We start from the raw sequence: 17,498 nt of genomic DNA on the forward strand, positions 1-17,498 counted from the left end.
TTTTATGGGTATGGGTTTAGCGCCATGCACATGACTGGTAGCGAGCGAGCAGCCGTTGTGGGTGCATCGTCAAACAAGGGTTTAGGGTTTAGGGTTTAGGGTTTAGGGTTTGTGTGTGTGCAGTTGCTGGCGTTGTACGACTGGCGTCGCTTAGGTGCACCTCTGCATGCAGTTGAACATGCTTCGGAGCGCTCTGTCTCTGTTATATCTTTTTCTGCTTTTCTTTCGTCCGTTATTACCGAAGGCTCCACCGATAAGACGATATCTATTTATAACTTCGAGAGGGTCGGCGCACCCCAAGACCCTGAAGATGCTGAAGACGGTCCTCCAGAGCTACTGGTGCTTTAAACGAGGGTTTAGGGTTTACGGTTTAGGGTTTAGGGTTTACGGGGTTGAACCTAGGGTCTGAGGGAAAGGGCTTATGGCGTTTAGGGTTTGGGCTTTCCTGTTTTAGGGTTTAGGGTTTTACAGCATTGTTCCTAGGGTTTATTGTTGAGGGATAGTGTTTACGATTTAGGGTTTAGGGTTCAGGCTCTGGAGCTGAGCGAGGAGTTATCTAAACGTTTAGGGTTTAGGGTTTAGGGTTTAGGGTTTAGGGTTTAGGGTTTAGGGTTTAGGGTTTATTTGCAGTTTACTCACGGGGGGCATCGTGCAGATATCTACGACGCGGCGTGGAATTGCGAAGAGAAATTCCCTCAGGTCCCTAAACCCTAAACCCTAAACCCTAGACCCTAGGCGTACTCAGTGCAATGGAAATCAGGGTTTGGGGGCCTGGAAACACGCTCCAAGCGATTGGGGTTTAGGGTTTAGGGTTTAGGGTTTAGGGTTTAGGGTTTGCTGACTTCGCAGATGGTGGCTTCCGTCGCCAACGACAACAGACTTCATATTTGGCAGCCGGTAAGCTAAACCCTAAACCCTAGCTAAACCCTAAACCCTAGCTAAACCCTAAACCCTAGCTAAACCCTAAACCCTAATCAGGAACCCCTAGCTGCAACCCAAGTCCTCAAACGCTTGCCCGAATCCCTAAACCCCAAACCCTTGCTAAGAGCCGTAAACCCTAAACCACTCTAAACCCTAAACCCTTTCGAACCCTAGTTCAAACCCGTAAACCCTAATCCCTTGCTGAGACCCACAAACCCTAGTTCAAACCACGAAACTCTCCTACGAAACCCTAAACCCTCGTCTAAAACCCTAAACCCTAGCTTGATTGCATGCATGCGTGGTTTTGCATGCATGGGTTTGGTGGTGCAGAAGGCTTCTGTTTTCTTTGAAAGCGACAGCGAAGAGGAGGAAGATCCGGAGCAGTTGGAATAAAAAAAAACGCCACTCCTATAGTCGAGGGTTTAGGGTTTAGGGTTTAGGGTTTAGGGTTTAGGGTTTAGGGTTTAGGGTTTGCACAGAGTCCTGTGGAAACTCTGCTTCCCTTTCACCTCCCCCTCTCATTTCGGCGAACACTCATCCCCGTTTGCGGCTTAATCCTGATTCAAACATGCAATATTTAGGGTTTAGAGTTCAGGGTTTGGGGCTTAGGGTTTAGGGTTTAAGGTTTAGAGTTTGAGGGCTCAGTTCATCCTGCGGGGGATCCAACGCCCACCGTGGCTTGAACTGCATCTTGAGTGTATCTAGGGTTTAGGGTTTAGGGTTTAGGGTTTAACTGCTTCTCTTGTAGGGTACATAGCTTAGTGGATATAGGGGTATCGGCAATTCTGTGCCAAGGGTTTAGGGTTTAGGGTTTAGGGTTTAGGGTTGCTGAGTGGCTGGGTGCAGCACCCCTACAGCCTGGCGTTACTCCTGTTTTCCCTTAAATGGAGTTCAAATATTATGAAAGAAAAGCCTAGGATTTAAAATCTAGGGTTTAGGGTTTAGGGTTTAGGGTCTATGGTGTTATGGTCTCGGGTTCAGGGTGTGCGCATGTGTCCTGGGGTATGCTTGTGAAGCTGATGATGCTGTTAGTATAAATAAAATGAAATATAAAAAAGAATTAAAAGGAGAAGTAAATAAAACAAAGACAAACATATTTTCTTCTGCATTCATCGATATGCACGGTGGATGTCCAGTGGTCTCGAGGTGCCGATCCAGTGTTTTCGCGTTTTCTTCTCGTTTAAACTGATTTAAAAGATATTTTTAGTATTTTAAACGATATATTTAGAGATATTACAATAAATTATCTTCGAAATACCCTCAGAAAACACAGAAAGCGGAGTGAAAGTGCTTCGTTGCAGTGTATGTACACTCGAGAAGGAAAGCTGCATTGAGCGTCCAGAGGGTTTTAATGAATTAGTTGGGTAAATCTTTTCTATTGCAATGAAAAGCAATAAAGTTTATTTATTTATTATAATTTATTAATAATATGCACCGTTTAAATATTTATTTTTTTTGTTTTTTCTTCGTCTAAGCCTTCAAACCTCCAACCGCCCACTGTGGCTTCCTCGGGTGCTCTGCATGTATTTTAGCAACGGAGATATTACTTTCTTTCTTTTTGCTGCATTTCTTTCTTCATTATTTACCTTTTCCTTCGTTTATCTTCTCTAAAGCCTCCCTTCTACACCCCAGACGCCCTTATATCTTCATCTTCTGCCGTAGGTAGCTAGCTGACTCTCTGCCGATTTCGTATCATTCTTCTGCTTCTAACCCGTTTATCATCTCCTTTTGCTGCAGTCATCTTCACCCTCAACGTACACCCCGCGGGGAGATTCAGAAGAGGGGGAAGTACTGCAGTTGTTTACATCTTAAGGTCTCGAACCCGCTGCGAAAAAAAACAGCAGCAGCAGCAGTAGCAGCAGTAGCTGCAGCAGCAGCACAAGCTGCTGCTAAGGCATAGCCTGCAGTCTATCTATAAAGCGGGTTTAGGGGGCTTTTTATTATCCCTTTTGTTGTTGTGGTCTCTGATCTTCTTGTTATTGCTCTGCTTCACCTTAGCATTTGCTGCTGAGTTGTCGTCCCCCTTCTTCTTAAAGCATGCAGCCCCAACTCAAGGCGCAATAGCGATGTCTTTCTATTCATTTCCCCTCTGGGGCTGGGGCAGCAGCAACTGCAACAGCAGCAGCAGCAGCAGCAGCAGCAGCAGCAGCAGCAACAGCAGCAGCAACAGCAGCAGCAACAGACGGTTGTTCCGGGGGCTTATTGTTGCTTGCATCTGCACTGCTCAGCTGTCTTTCTTCTTCCTTCCTGCTGCTGCAACTCCATCGCAGCAGCAAACCTCTCTTGATGGCGTTGAGGGGGCTGATTTAGCTCAGCAGCAGCTGCTGCAGCAGCAGCAGCAGCACTTGTCTCCTGTCTCTTTATCCCTTTCTGCTACAGATAATTATATCCCTGTCTATGGAGACACGCAACAGGTTCTTGTCTACCCACATGAACACATTAGCAGCAGCAGCAGCAGCAGCAGCAGCAACTCGGGCCTTCAAGAGACCCAGGTGAAGCACAGCACAGCAACAGCTGCAGCTGCAGCTGCAGCTAGCTAGCTAGCTACGGAGCTAGCTAGCTAGCTTGTTGCACGTTTAGCGTTTATGGTTTATGGTTTATGGTTTAGGGTTTAGGGTTTAGGGTTTAGGGTTTAGTGGGGGAGGCAAGAGTATGTGTACGTGCTGGAGGTGTTTGTTGAGGTGTACGTACAGCTGGTTGAGGGTCTGCATGCATGCGTTGCTGCTGTTTGTTTTTTGCTGCTGCAGCAGATTGAAGGGCTGGCTGCTGAGGGTAGTGATAGGGAGACTCCTGCTGCTGCTTCTGCTGCTGCTGCTGAGGATTCTGCTGCAGCTGCTCTTGTTGCTTCCAGTGGAGACGCTGAGCTGCAGCAGACCCAGCAGGACACCAACAGCAGCAACAACAGTAGCAACAGCAGCAGCAGCAGCAGCAGCAGGTTAGCAGATGTGTTCAGCAGCAGGGAAGAGGTAGAGCACACAGCCATGCTTCAAACAGCAGCAGCAGCAGCAGAAGCAGCAGCAGCAGCAACAGCTGCTTCTCCGTCGCGCCCGCAGCGACGTGGGGTTGGGGACCGTTCTCCCTCTGACAGCAGCAGCAGCAGCAGCAGCAGCAGCAGCAGCAGCAGTGAGGCTGAGCAGCAGGGATTTGGGGTTGACTTTTTGAATGACTTTCTTTCAGGGAGCGGAGATGGAAGCGGTAAAGGAGACGCCAACCCGAGGGGCTCAGCAGCAGCAGCAGCAGCAGCAGCAGTAGCAGCAGCAGCAGCAGCATCACAACAACAACAACAACAACAACTAGCTACAGCAGCAACAAAATCAAAAAGGAGAAAGCTCACGCTGAAACCTAGAAGAGAGAAGAACAAGCAGCAGCAGCAGCAGCCGGAGCAGCAGCAGCAGCAGGAAAGCCTCAAGACAAATCAAGGAGGGACAGGCGATCCCCCAGCAGACGATTTCTTGGGGGGGGATTTCCTTGGAGACGCTCCCCAGGGAGACGATCCCCAGGCAGTCGATCCCCTGGGAGGCGATCCCCTGGGAGGCGATCCCCTGGGAGGCGATCCCCTGGGAGGCGATCCCCTGGGAGGCGATCTGTGGGGTGACGATCCCAGTGGAGTCGATCCCGGGGGAGACGATCCCCGGGGAGACGATCCCTTTAAGGGTACATTTACTCTGCCAGGGTTTGGGGGGGGCGACAAGAAGAACAAAACCAAAGGCAAGGGTTTATTCTCGTTGCCGAAATCAAAGAAAAAGAAAGGAGACGCTGCAGTAGATCTCGATGATATGTTTGCTGCAGATGATGCAGACACTGCAAGCAAACCCCACAAAAGCAAAGACAAACATAAAAAAAAAGATAAACAAACCGATAGTGCAGATGCATCCGGAACCTTTAAACGCCGTAAGACACAAACCCTAAACCCTAAACCCTAAACCCTAAACCCAAAAAACACGAACTATACACACCCTAGACCAGCTCCGTCCACCTGAGGCAACAACAACAGCAACAAGAACAGCAGCAGCAGCAGCAGCGCATGCATGCGTCTGAATGTGCGTATGAATTGGGGTGTACGTACAGCGGACTGGGCTGGGCAGCGACTGCGGGATCTTAACCCCCTTGCTGCTGCACAAGCTGCTCAAGATTTAGAAGCAAGAAGAGAAGAAAGAAGAAAGCAAGAGTGGGAGGCTGCGCAGCAAGCAGTAACGATGCAAGATATATACGCCAGAGCTAAAACCGTCTCTCCAGGGTTCTGTAAGCACCCTTTAGGGTTTAGGGTTTAGGGTTTAGGGTTTAGGGTTTTGCTCTTTTTCTCTTTTAATTCGTTGCTTTTGTTTGTCGGTGCGTTGTTATTCGATGTTCTGGGGGTTTGACTATGTGCATATATGTATATATCTGTATACAGATTTATACATTATGCAATATATATATATATATACATATACATATATTATTTATATAATATATATATATATATACATATTGTTATATATATATATATACATGTATATATAATCTTTTGCTGCTGTTTTTGCTGCATTTGCTTTTGTGTTTGCTGCATTAGTTGTTTAGTGCGTAGGATGATAAGTTGTGTTATACGTTGTTTGACATGTTATATTTGCTGCTGCATGCGTCTTAGGTTATTTGGGTGTAGGATACGATATAGTGCGAGGCAATCCTTTAGGCGATCCTAATCTGATGGGCGACCCAGGCTTAAGGTCTCCTGTGATAAGATTCTCATATTCGCAGGATGAAGAGGGTGTTAGCAGCGATTTAAGAGAGCTGCAGCCCCGTGGGGCTTATAGCAGACCTTTTGTTGCATGCAAACAGAGTGAGAATCTTAGCGAAGTCAGCAGCCTTGCTGATTATCAGAAAGAATTAGAAGCCGATGCTTCACTTGTTGGTGGGGATAGCGTCGGTCTTAACAGCTTCTCTGCTTCTGCTGCTTATAGAGATATTGCTAAAAGAACTGTTAAAAGAAACACTAAAACTTTTATCCTTAAAACTTACTGCCTTCGATTCGAAGCTGGGCTCGCACAAACTGACAACTTCAACTGGTCAGCTTATGTTAATGATAATGCTGCTGCTGCTGCTGCTGCTGATGCTGCTGCTGCTGATGGTGCTGCTGCTGCTGGTGGTGCTTCGCATGCTGTTGATGCTGCTCATGTTGCTGCTGCTGCGCAACGATGGTGCTGCTGCTCCTGCTGCTGCTTCTCATGTTGCTGCTCCTGTTGCTGTTGATGTTGCTCATGCTGCTGCTGCTGCTGCTGTTTCTATATATATCTATATATATTTATGATGCGTATGTACAGGAACTACACATTAGCTTTTAATGAGGCTGTAGCGGGTCTTCCGCCTACATTTGACGGGGCTGACGAAGGTAAAGGATGTTCGCCAGAGGTGTGGAGAGAAAATACAAAAGACAAACTCTGCGCCGACTCAACTGTGAAGACGTGGATGAACTTCATCGACCAGTTCGGCACTCATTATGTTGTTCGCCTCTTCGCAGGTAATATATATATATATAATATATATATGTATATAATGTATATGTAGGTATATATGTTTGTTGTGCTCTGTGTGTATGGGGCTATCTTAGCATAATGAAGTTCTTATTGTTTTGATTGTTGTTTAGGATTTGTTGTTTAGGGTTTGTTGTTTAGGGTTTGTTGTTTAGGGTTTGTTGTTTAGGGTTTGTTGTATATGGTTTGTTGTTAAGGATTTGTTGTTTAGGGTTTGTTGTTTAGGGTTTGTTGTTAAGGGTTTGTTGTTTAGGGTTTGTTGTTTAGGGTTATTTACGGTTATTTAGGGGTTATTTAGGGTTATTTACGGTTATTTAGGGTTACTTAGGGTTATTTAGGGTTGTTTAGGGTTGTTTAGGGTTGTTTAGGGTTGATGTGTGTTTAGGAGGAAAGCTGACTCACCAGATAACGATGTCGAATTCGGATATCGCGGCTTTGAGTAGTTTGGGAACGAACGTGAAAAGTGCATTGAAGGCAACATTTGGAGTGGGTAGTGTGGGGGGTTCGACGAACGTTGAAAAGGATGAAGAACAAAAAGAACAGCTAAAGCACTTTGATTATCAAACAGAAACCCTTATTATGGGAGGAAGAGTGCCGAGAGATGTTTCAGATCCTGATTCATTAGCCCAGTGGTCCGATTCAGTAGAAGAATTGCCGATGCCGGTACGTTTTCGAGGGAAACCTGAGGGTTTTTGCAGCTTTTTCCTCCGAATTTCTTTCTCATTGCATTTAAAATATTATTCTACACATTTTTACTATTTAAACGCGCAAAAAAGCACTCAAAATACGCCAGATCAGCGGTTTCTGTACAACTTGCAAAACGTGCAGAAACAACCTGCATTTTTCGCTGCGGTGTATGTACACCTCAATTCAACAGGTTAAGCTTACTCTCCAACCCCTCGAATATCTTCTTCCTGATGAACACAAAGAAAACTTCAAGAAAGCTGCTCAGTTCTACTCAGATGCAGTGGGCATGAGTAAAGCAGACCTCACAGCCATTGCTGGGAAACCCCTATCCATTGGAGAAATCGTACGCAAACCCTAAACCCTAAACCCTAAACCCTAAACCCTAAACCCTAAACCGTAGGAGATGCGGTGCGATGGGCTGTGCTTTTCTTTGGGATGAACGTGCGAGACAACTTCATCTTCATTTTAGCACTTTATTTTGTTGCTGCTGTTGCTGCTGTTGCTGCTGTTGCTGCTGCTGGTGTTTCTGCTGCTGCTGTTTCTTCTGCTGCTGCTATTGCTGTGGTTTCTGCTGCTGCTCCTCTTGCTGTTTATGCTGCTGCTTCTGCTGTTTCTGCTGCTGCTGCTGCTGCTGTTTCTGCTGCTGCTGCTGCTGCTGTTTCTGCTGCTGCTGCTGCAGCTACGCGCCGGCAACCAAGTGACGTACGCAGGCGAACCCCCAGGGTTTGCAATGTGCGCTCCTCATGAGAGGGTTTTGCTGGGGTTTGCACTTGAGTTAAACTTCTTAGATGAAAATGCAATTGCTGCACGAGCAGGAATAAAGGCTTGCGTACCTGGACGGTAAGAGCATAGGGTTTAGGGTTTAGGGTTTAGGGTTTAGGGTTTAGGGTTTTGTGGGTTTGGAGCGACGTATATGACGTTTGAAAGGGCGGCGTAACCGCTTCTCCTGGCGTTTACACGTAGGGTTTGTTCTGACGGGTTTAGGGTTTAGGGTTTAGGGTTTAGGGTTTGTGATGGGTGTTTGTTGAAGAGAAAAATGCGTCGGATTAGAGAGACCCGCTAAAGAAGGGGATGATGCTCGCATTTTTGTTTTGTGCGGCCCTGAACCCGTAGCTGGCCTCGAGCAAGTGGTTGTCCAGTCGCCCCTCGTAAACCCTAAACCCTAAACCCTAAACCCTAAACCCTAAACCCTAAGCACTGAGCACTGAATCCTAGCCCATAATAGAAATTGTACTGAGGCTGCTGAGGGTTGTTTTAGGGTTTAACCTTGAGGTGTAAAACCTTAATGTCTAGCACACACGAATCAGCAGCAGCAGCAGCAGCAGCAAAACCAGAAGCAGCAGCACGAGCACCAGCACCTGCAGCAGCAGCAACAGCAGCAGCAGCACGAGCACCAGCAGCAGCACCAGCAGCAGCAGCAAAACCATCAGCACCAGCAGCAGCAGCAAACACAGCAGCACCACCAGCATCAGCAGCAGCAACAGCAGCAGCAGCAGCAGCAGCAGCATTTGCGTTTGTTAATTGTTTGTTATGCTGCTGCAGAAAGCGGTAGCAGTATGCCCTCAGGGGTCGATGATATTAACAGGTTTTGCGCTGTCTCTAACTGGAGGGAGAGAAGGCCCTAAGAAGACAGCTTTCTTTCCTTGTCGTGCAGGTAAATAAATATTATTATTTATTTTATTATTATTATCTATTTATATATATATATATATACATATGTTGTATACTATTTATATATATATAATGTAATGTAATGTTATAGAGAGAAGGTCCTAAGAAGACAGCTTTCTTTTCTTGTTGTGCGGGTAAATAAATATTATTATTTATTTTATTATTATCTACATATATATGTTGTATATTATATATAATATATATATATATATGTATATATATTAAATGTAATGTTATAAAGAGAAGGTCCTAAGAAGACAGCTTTCTTTTCTTGTTGTGCGGGTAAATAAATATTATTATTTATTTTATTTATTTACTCTTATTATCTTTCTCTCTCTGTATATATTGTATATATTATATATTGTATATATATATATATATATTTTTTTATATTATATATATTAAATGTAATGTTATAAACCGAAGGCCCTAAGAAGACAGCTTTCTTCTCTTGTTGTGAGCGTATTAGACTTGTATTTTTTTTATTCTTATTCTTCGCTAGTTGTTTATATATATATATATATATATATATATCTATATGTTTATACATATGTTGTATATCAGTATATTATATGTAGTATATATTTATATATATATGTATATATATATAATTATATATTTGTATATCTGTATGTATTATATATATAATTTATTTACAATATTATAGACGGAAAACCCTAGAAAGAAAGGTTTCGTTGCTTGTCGTGCAACTTCTAACTGTTGGAGACAGACAGTTTAATATAATATATTTATTTATTTATTTATTTATTTATTTATTTATTTATTTATTTAGGGTTGCCTTCATGTACGGCGTTGGGGTTGCGAGGCACTCAACAAAATATGGTTTGGATTGTCTGCGTCGATGAAGCTACCCCAGGCCTTCAGGTAATTAGGGTTTAGGGTTTAGGGTTTAGGGTTTAGGGTTTAGGGTTTAGGGTTTAGGGGTTGGTGGTGGGTGTCGTGTGGGTGTTTAGTGGTCACTGCAACGAAAGATTGTAGGGAGGGTATATAAAAAGATGTTTGTATATAAATAGGGTTTAGGGTTTAGGGTTTAGGGTTTATCAAAGGGGTTTATAAAATAGGGTTTATAAAGAGGGTTTATGAAAAGGGGTTTAGGGTTTGATGTGATTCTGCGCTGGTAGCAAATGCACGTTTTAGGTGTAGAGGGCTCCGTTTAGGTTTGAGGGTTTAGGGTTTAGGGTTTTGTTGTGTTTTAGATGCTTTCGAAAATAGGGGTATTGCTCGTTGGTGTGTAGGGTTTAGGGCTTAGGGTTTAGGGTTTAGGGTTTAGGGTTTAGGGTTTAGGTTTTTTTGTGCTTTGTAGTGGGTAGGGTTTAGGCTTAGTTTAATTGCTTTGCGGTGTATTGTTTGTTGTATGAACGGCATACGAACTGGTGGTGTTTGCGGTTTAGGGTTTAGGTTTTAGGGTTTAGGGTTTAGGGTTTAGGGTTTGGTGTGCGCTTCAGACTGTAACCAACGTAGGAGAAGTGGTTACAGGCGTCGCTACTAAACACGCGTACACAGACGGAATTGTAAAGGCCTCCTGCCCTCCTAATTTAGGGGTTGCTCTAGGTGAGGGTTTAGGGTTTAGGGTTTAGGGTTTAGGGTTTAGGGTTTAGGGTTTAGGGTTTTAGGGTTCCTGTCGTCCTAAATTAGGGGTGGCTCTAGGTGAGGGTTTAGGGTTTAGTTATATTTGTATATATTTTTTTATATTTTCTTCTCTTACCTACCTGCTGCTACTACTGCTACTACTACTACTGCTGCTGCTGCTGCAGATGCCTTTGCTGCTGCTGTTGCTGCTGCTGCTGCTGCAGCTGCTGCTTGGGTTTTTCTGTTTCTTTGTCTGTTAAAATTTTGTTTGTTTTGTTTTTTTTTGCTGAGAGCATATAAACATATATACATAGATATAAAGATGAATATATATTATATAATAATAATATATTTATATATGTATTAATTAATTTATATGATATATTGCGCATTAATTTATTAGGGTTTGGGCTTGAGCTGCACACCCGCATGCCTCGAGTTCGCGAGAAGTTTACAGAGTGCTCAGATAAATCGACAAACTGTAGCATCCAAGGTCGGGGTATTGTAGAGAACTTCTTTTATCGCGCCGCAGACTCGCATGCACTTTTATGTTTAATATCCTGTACAGATATTATTAACTCTTCTCCTGAGACTACAAGCTTGTCTCATAGAGAGTAATATATTCTTATTCTTATTCCTATTCATGCATATACACTTCATCTTCAATAAATATATATATATATTTATATATATGTTTATATATATGTTTATATATATATATATTTATTTATATAAGAGCGTTGCTGCATGATTCTCTTCTTCTTTATTCTTCTTATCAACAAGACCTGCAGCAGCAGCAGGAACTGCATCTTGGTGCTGCTGCTGCTGCTGTTGCTGTTAATCTTGCTACTGTTGCTGCTGTTGCTGTTGTTGTTGCTGCTGCTGCTGCTTCTGTTTTGTTGTTATCGGTGCTTCGACGTTATATTTTATATTACGCCGATGCATAAACAGAAACAGCCCTGCTGCTGCTGCTGCTGCAGCAGCAGCAGCAACAGGAGAAACAGCAGCAGCAGAACCGGCGTAAACAGCAGCAGCAACAGCAGCAGCAGCAGCAGCAGTTGCTGCTGCAGCAGCATTCTGTGAGAGGCATCTTCATTTATTTATTTTTGTTTATTTCAAAGCCTCCGCAGACAGACAGACAGACAATGTACAGAGCAAATTATCTTCTTTTACTTCTTTCTTTATCCACACCCTTTATATAAATATGTAAATATATATAAATATATATATATATATATATCTAATTATAAACATATCGAATTGTAAATATAACTAATTATAAATATATTGATATATATATATACATATATAAATATACGTAAACATATAAATCTACAATACACATATATATAAATCTATATAGATATATCTATATATATGTCTACTAATATATATATATATATATACAAGTATAAAATAAACAATATAAATAATATGTTGAGGTGAATATAATGTTTAATCCCTTAGAGACTAAATATAATACAAGGAACTGAAGTTGAGCTCCGCTAAACCCTAAACCCTAAACCCTAAACCCTAAACCCAAGTCAGCTCCCAGCGGGTGCTTTAAGAGAAGAAAGAGAAAAAAGTAAACAGCGTTAGGGTTTTAAAGAGCAGCGAGCGGCCTTGGCTCTGCTGCGATAGGTCTAGGATTAGGGTTTAGGGTTTAGGGTTTAGGGTTTGAGAAGACATCGATGCCTCCACCTGGTGGAGACACTCGGCAGCGCATTTCCTCCAACTGAGCAGCGGCCTCTTCAACCCCAAACGCCTAAGCAGCAGCAGCAGCAGCAGCAGAAGCAGTAGCAGCAGCAGCAGCAGCAGCAGCAGTAGCAGCAGTAGCAGCAGCAGCAGCAACAATAAGAGCAGCAATAGCCGTAGCACAGAAAGAGAGAGAGATAAATAAAAATAAACAAATAAATACAAACAAAGAGAGACTCAGACAAAGAAAGACAGAGAGACAGACAAAGCAACTAAAACAAATAAAATAAAATAAATAAACTAAATAAATAAAATAAATAAAATAAATAAATAAAATAAAATAAACAGAGAGAAAAGGACAGAAGCATATATATATATATAATGTGAAGACATAGGTATATAGATAGATGAGCAGAAAGAAGAAGATAGATAAAAATAGACAAATAAAATAAATAAATAAATAAATAATAAATAAACAAAACAAATAAAACAAATAAATATATTTAATTTATTTATTATTATTACCCTGCAAAAGGCGGCAGCATCTCCGAGAAACTCGCAAATATATGCGCGGTCAAACCGCGACAAATCTTGAGAAGCCCAGCAAATGACTGTCCGCTGCACAAACCCTAAACCCTAAACCCTAAACCCTAAACCCTAAACCCTGAATAACCCAAACCTCTAGACCCTAAACCCTAAAGCATAAACCCTAAGGAAGTATAAATAACTAATAAAATAGTACAAGCTTCTTCTCCTTCATCCATTCTTCCTTGAGGCCACAAACCCTAAACCCTAAACCCTAAACCCTAAGCCCTAATCCCTGAATACCCCGAACCTCTAGACCCTAAACCCTAAAGCATAAACCCTAAGGAACTAGAAATAACTAATAAAAGAGTACAGACAATTTATGAAACTTCTTCTTCTCCATCCATTCTTCCTTGAGGCCACAAACCCTAAACCCTAAACCCTAAACCCTAAACCCTAAACCCTTGCAGATGCTCCTTACCTGCAAGCGCTGCAGCAATTGGGGGTCACGGACAATCTGCTCAAAGACTTCATTCCAGTACGCCGTCTGCGCACAAACCCTAAACCCTAAACCCTGAGTAACCCTAAACCCTAAACCCTAAACCCTAAACCCTAGAAAGCCCAAAATAGCACAAAATAACCCTCAATAACCCTAAACCCTAAACCGTACAATTACTGTAAACCCTAAACCATAAAGCACAAACCCTTCTAAATCAAGAACTTCTCTTTCTTCGTCTATTCTTCCGTGAGGCCATAAACCCTAAACCCTAAACCCTAAACCCTAAACCCTAATAATAGCTTTAGACGTACCACGAGATGTAGAATGCCTTCTAAATCAATAACTTCTTTCTCTCCATCTACTCTTCCTTGCGGCCAAATGTTTGCTTCGGGTAATTTGCTAATAGAAAGAAAGTCAGAGCCTAGCAAAGATTGCATGCAGCTCTCTATGTGCTGCTGAAGTGCGCAGCAGCACAGTCTGCATGCCTCAATAAACACAAGCAGCAAACCCTCGCCGTCTAAACCCTCACTCAGACCAGAATCTAAACCCTCAGGGTCTCCTCCGCTAGAAGCGAACGACATAGAATTCATCTGCACACACAATCAAACCCTAAATTATCCTATATAACCCTAAACCCTAAACCCTATATAACCCTATATAACCCTATATAACCCTAAACCCTAGAACATGAAGTGATAGACAGCACATAATCGAATCTGATATATATAAAGAATATATATATATATATATATACATGTATATTTATTTATTTATTTATTTATTTATATGCATTTCAGTATGCATATGTATATATATATATATATATAAATTTTGATATATATGTATATATATATATATATATTATATAAACCCTCAACCATACGACTGCCGGAGAACAAGATGTGCATTTATGTAATATGCATCTAACTAGGGTTTAGGGTTTAGGGTTTGAAGGATATACTGTGTGCAGTTTCATTTGTTGTTTGAGCTCGCTAGGGTTTAGGGTTTAGGTTTTAAAAAATTATTGTGCCGTTAGCCTTTTGTCGCTAGGGCATAGGGTTTTATGGTTAATTAGGCTTATTTAGGGTTTAGGGTTTAGGGTTATTTAGGGATATTTAGGGTTAATTAGGGTTTAGGGTTTAGGGTTAGTTAGGGTTATTTAGGGTTTAGGGTTAATTAGGGTTATTAAGTTTTATTGAAGATGATATAGGGTTTAGGGTCTAGGGTATGGTAATTTAGGGTTTAGGGTTATTTAGGGTGATTTAAGGTTAAGATTTAGGGTTTAGGGTTTAGGGTTTAGGGTTTTTCGTACATGTACACCTGGGGGGAGTCTGCGGAGGTTGATGACTTGAGCGTTTATGAGAACATCTGCGCTGTCTGCATGCAGCAGACCGGATACACTCCAGCTGTTTAATTCTATTTTTTCGTCGGGCAAGAAGACTCTAAAGAAACGCTCAGACCCTATCCGCCAGACTAACAACAAATAAAAATGAGGTGAGCATACACCCCGAAAACCCTTCAAACCCTGCAAACTACCTAAACCACAAACCACACACACTCAAAACCCTAATTCATTAACCCTAGTAAACCCTAATAAACCCTAGTAAACCCTCATAAACCCTCATAAACCCTAATAAACCCTGTATACTACCTAAAGCACAAACCACCCACAAGCAAACCCTAATTCATAAACCCTAGTAAACCCTCATAAACAATACTAAACCCTAATCCTAAACACTAACAATCAAAATCATAAACCCTAAACCCTAAACCCTAAACCCTAGATCCGTTGACGAAGAACTGACAGAAGAAGGCCCGAGGTGAAGTCAGTTGAATTTGTTTTCTCCTGTATGGAAGAAGACTCGACGGTTGCTGCTGCTGCGTTGCTGCTGCTGCTGTTGTTGCTGCTGTTGCTGCTGCTGGTGCTGGTGCTGCTGCTGCTGCTGCTGTTGTGGGGTTGTTGTGCTTCGAGCTGCGCATCTTCGGGGTCCTGTGATGTAATTTATTATTTTCTTCTTTTTTATTTAAATAAACGAGCAAAGGAGACAGTACATCTACTCCGAAACGAGCAGCTTCTTTAGCTTCTGCTGCTGATAAAGATAGGTTCGAATTATGCTTAGCTCCCCATACACTCCGACTTTGAGGAGACAGACATCGGGCTTCTTCCAGCTGTACGTACACCGCAATATTATACACAATATTTATTAGTATTACTATTATTATTTATTATTATTTATTATTATTTATTATTATTATTTATTATTATTATTATTTATTATTATTATTAATTATTATCAATTATTTATTATCATTATTATTATTATTATTCATTATGACTTTTTACTGTTATTAATTATTAACGCATGCAGAGAGGGACAGAGACAGACAGGGTACAGGAAAACAAATAAAAAAGATAAGATAATAAAGAGACAGTAAAGATAATAAATAATAAAGAGACAGTAGAGATAATAAAGAGACAGTAAAGATACTAAAGAGACAGTAAAGATAATAAAGAGACAGTAAAGACAATAAAGAGACAGTAAAGATAAAATAAATAGATATAATCTTCTTACTTGAATAAGAGGAGGATTAGCGGGGTCTAAGACGTGAAATATCAGCGACCCTTCATTTAAGTTCTCGAGGTGTATATACACCTTAAAAGTTTTCTTCGAATGAACACCCAAACTGCGACAGCCTCCCATGCCCGGCTGATCCCACACAAATAAAAGATGCCTATACACCCCAGCAAAACAATATATATATATATATATATATCTATATCTATATATATATATATGTAGAATGTATGTATGTATGTATACATATATATACAAGGTGCCTATACACCCCAACAAAACAATATATATATATATATATGTATTTTATAATTAAATTAAATTAAATAAATAAATTAAATTAAATTAATTAAATTATGTAGATACACCTGTTGTTTGTCTACTAAATAAGTGCACAGACAAATAAACAAAAAAATAAAACCGACAAGCAAATAAATAAACGAGCAAACAGACGAATAAAATAATAAGTAAATTAAATTAAATTAATTAAATTAATTAAATTAATTAAATTAAATTAAGTAGATACCCCTGTTGTTTGTCTACTAAATAAGTGCAGGAGCCCCCTGTGCCGAGCAGAAATCCGTCGCTTTGACAGCCAAATTCGGACGAACAAAGCGGAGGGATTTCTTCGCTAGGAAACTGCGCATACACCCGAGCAAATAAATAATAATAATAATAATAATAATAAATACTATATTATTAATATCTATCTATATAAATATCTATCTATCGATCTATCGAATAATAAAGTTAAACTGAATAAAACAAAATTAAACATAAGAAAAATAATATTAATTAAACAAAATTAATAAAAAGTAATAAAAATTAAATTAAATTAACAAAAACATAAAATAATAAGTAAGACAGAAGAAAAGAATAAAATAAATAAAACAAAAATAAATAAATTAAAATAAAGCAACTTAAAATTAAACTGCATTAAACTAAATTAAATTAAATTAGATTAAACAAAATAAAAGAAAAAACACAAAAGACAATAAAACAAAACAAAACAAAACTAAAAAAATAAAATAAATAAAATAAATAAAATAGAATAAACTGAAATAAAACAAAACAAAACAAGACAAAAAAACAAGACAATAAAATAAAATAAAATAAAATAATTAAATAAAATAAATAAATAAAATAAACTGAAATAAAACAAAACAAATAAAACAAACTAAATAAATAAAATAAACAAATAAAATAAAATAAAAATAAATAAATAAAGTCAAATAAATAAAATAAAATAAATAAATAAATAAAATAAATAAACTAATTAAACAAACTAAATAAACAAAATAAAATAAATAAATAAAATAAATAAAATAAATAAAATAAATAAAATAAATAAAATAAATAAAATAAATAAGAGACGAACTTCAACCCAAGTACCCTCTTCAAGGGGTAAAGCAGCGAATTTTTTTGAGTCTAAGAAGAAGGTGAAGGCTGTAAGGTTAATGATGCGGATATAAAGAGAGCGGTGAGCTTTCCTAAGCCTTCGTCTCCAGTCTATATTACAAACATTAAATAAATAATGCTGAGGAGGAGGCGGAGAGGTGTTATATATATCTTTTATATTTTTGCTCTCTAGCTTCTTCAAGCTCTCTATGTATGATGATACTTCGTCCCTGCATTCTAATCATATATCACACATATCATTATAAATAAATATAAATAAATATATATTAATATATATTTATTTATTTATATTTATTTATTTATTATTATATATACAAATATAAATAAATATATGCATATATATATATATATTTGTAAGTGTATTTAGATATATATATATATATATATATATATCCGTATAAATAG

At 39.7% G+C, this 17,498-nt stretch overlaps 3 protein-coding genes across 3 annotated transcripts in view; 2 read left to right on the top strand and 1 right to left on the bottom strand.

Moving 5' to 3' along the window:
• Positions 1–1,314, top strand: part of EAH_00042350 (WD domain, G-beta repeat domain containing protein, putative) — a gene marked incomplete at both ends in the record, with an annotated part of 4,238 nt that extends 2,924 nt beyond the window's left edge. Inside the window, 4 exons of the mRNA XM_013391746.1 lie at positions 124–339; positions 631–699; positions 850–897; positions 1,252–1,314. Coding sequence (XP_013247200.1) covers positions 124–339; positions 631–699; positions 850–897; positions 1,252–1,314 — 396 coding nt within the window. The remainder of the gene's footprint in view (positions 1–123; positions 340–630; positions 700–849; positions 898–1,251) is intronic.
• Positions 1,315–2,987: 1,673 nt separating this feature from the next.
• EAH_00042360 (membrane-attack complex / perforin domain-containing protein, putative) lies at positions 2,988–10,997 on the top strand (the record flags this gene model as incomplete). The annotated part of the gene is made up of 13 exons (XM_013391747.1): positions 2,988–3,413; positions 3,669–4,812; positions 4,990–5,163; positions 5,549–5,966; positions 6,222–6,418; positions 6,817–7,094; positions 7,309–7,461; positions 7,798–7,958; positions 8,149–8,266; positions 8,661–8,772; positions 9,583–9,674; positions 10,256–10,361; positions 10,783–10,997. The coding sequence occupies 13 exons, from the start codon at positions 2,988–2,990 to the stop codon at positions 10,995–10,997; spliced, it is 3,594 nt and encodes a 1,197-aa protein (XP_013247201.1).
• A 1,045-nt stretch (positions 10,998–12,042) lies between these two features.
• EAH_00042370 (hypothetical protein, conserved) lies at positions 12,043–15,078 on the bottom strand (the record flags this gene model as incomplete). Its single annotated transcript, XM_013391748.1, has 6 exons — positions 12,043–12,144; positions 12,600–12,692; positions 13,081–13,146; positions 13,410–13,688; positions 14,603–14,634; positions 14,961–15,078. 6 exons carry the CDS (start codon positions 15,076–15,078, stop codon positions 12,043–12,045), a joined length of 690 nt encoding a protein of 229 aa, XP_013247202.1.
• Between the last annotated feature and the right edge of the window lie 2,420 nt (positions 15,079–17,498).

The sequence above is a fragment of the Eimeria acervulina genome, genomic scaffold (genome assembly GCF_000499425.1).
Source record: "Eimeria acervulina Houghton genomic scaffold, Eah_scaff547, whole genome shotgun sequence".
Taxonomy (NCBI): domain Eukaryota; phylum Apicomplexa; class Conoidasida; order Eucoccidiorida; family Eimeriidae; genus Eimeria; species Eimeria acervulina.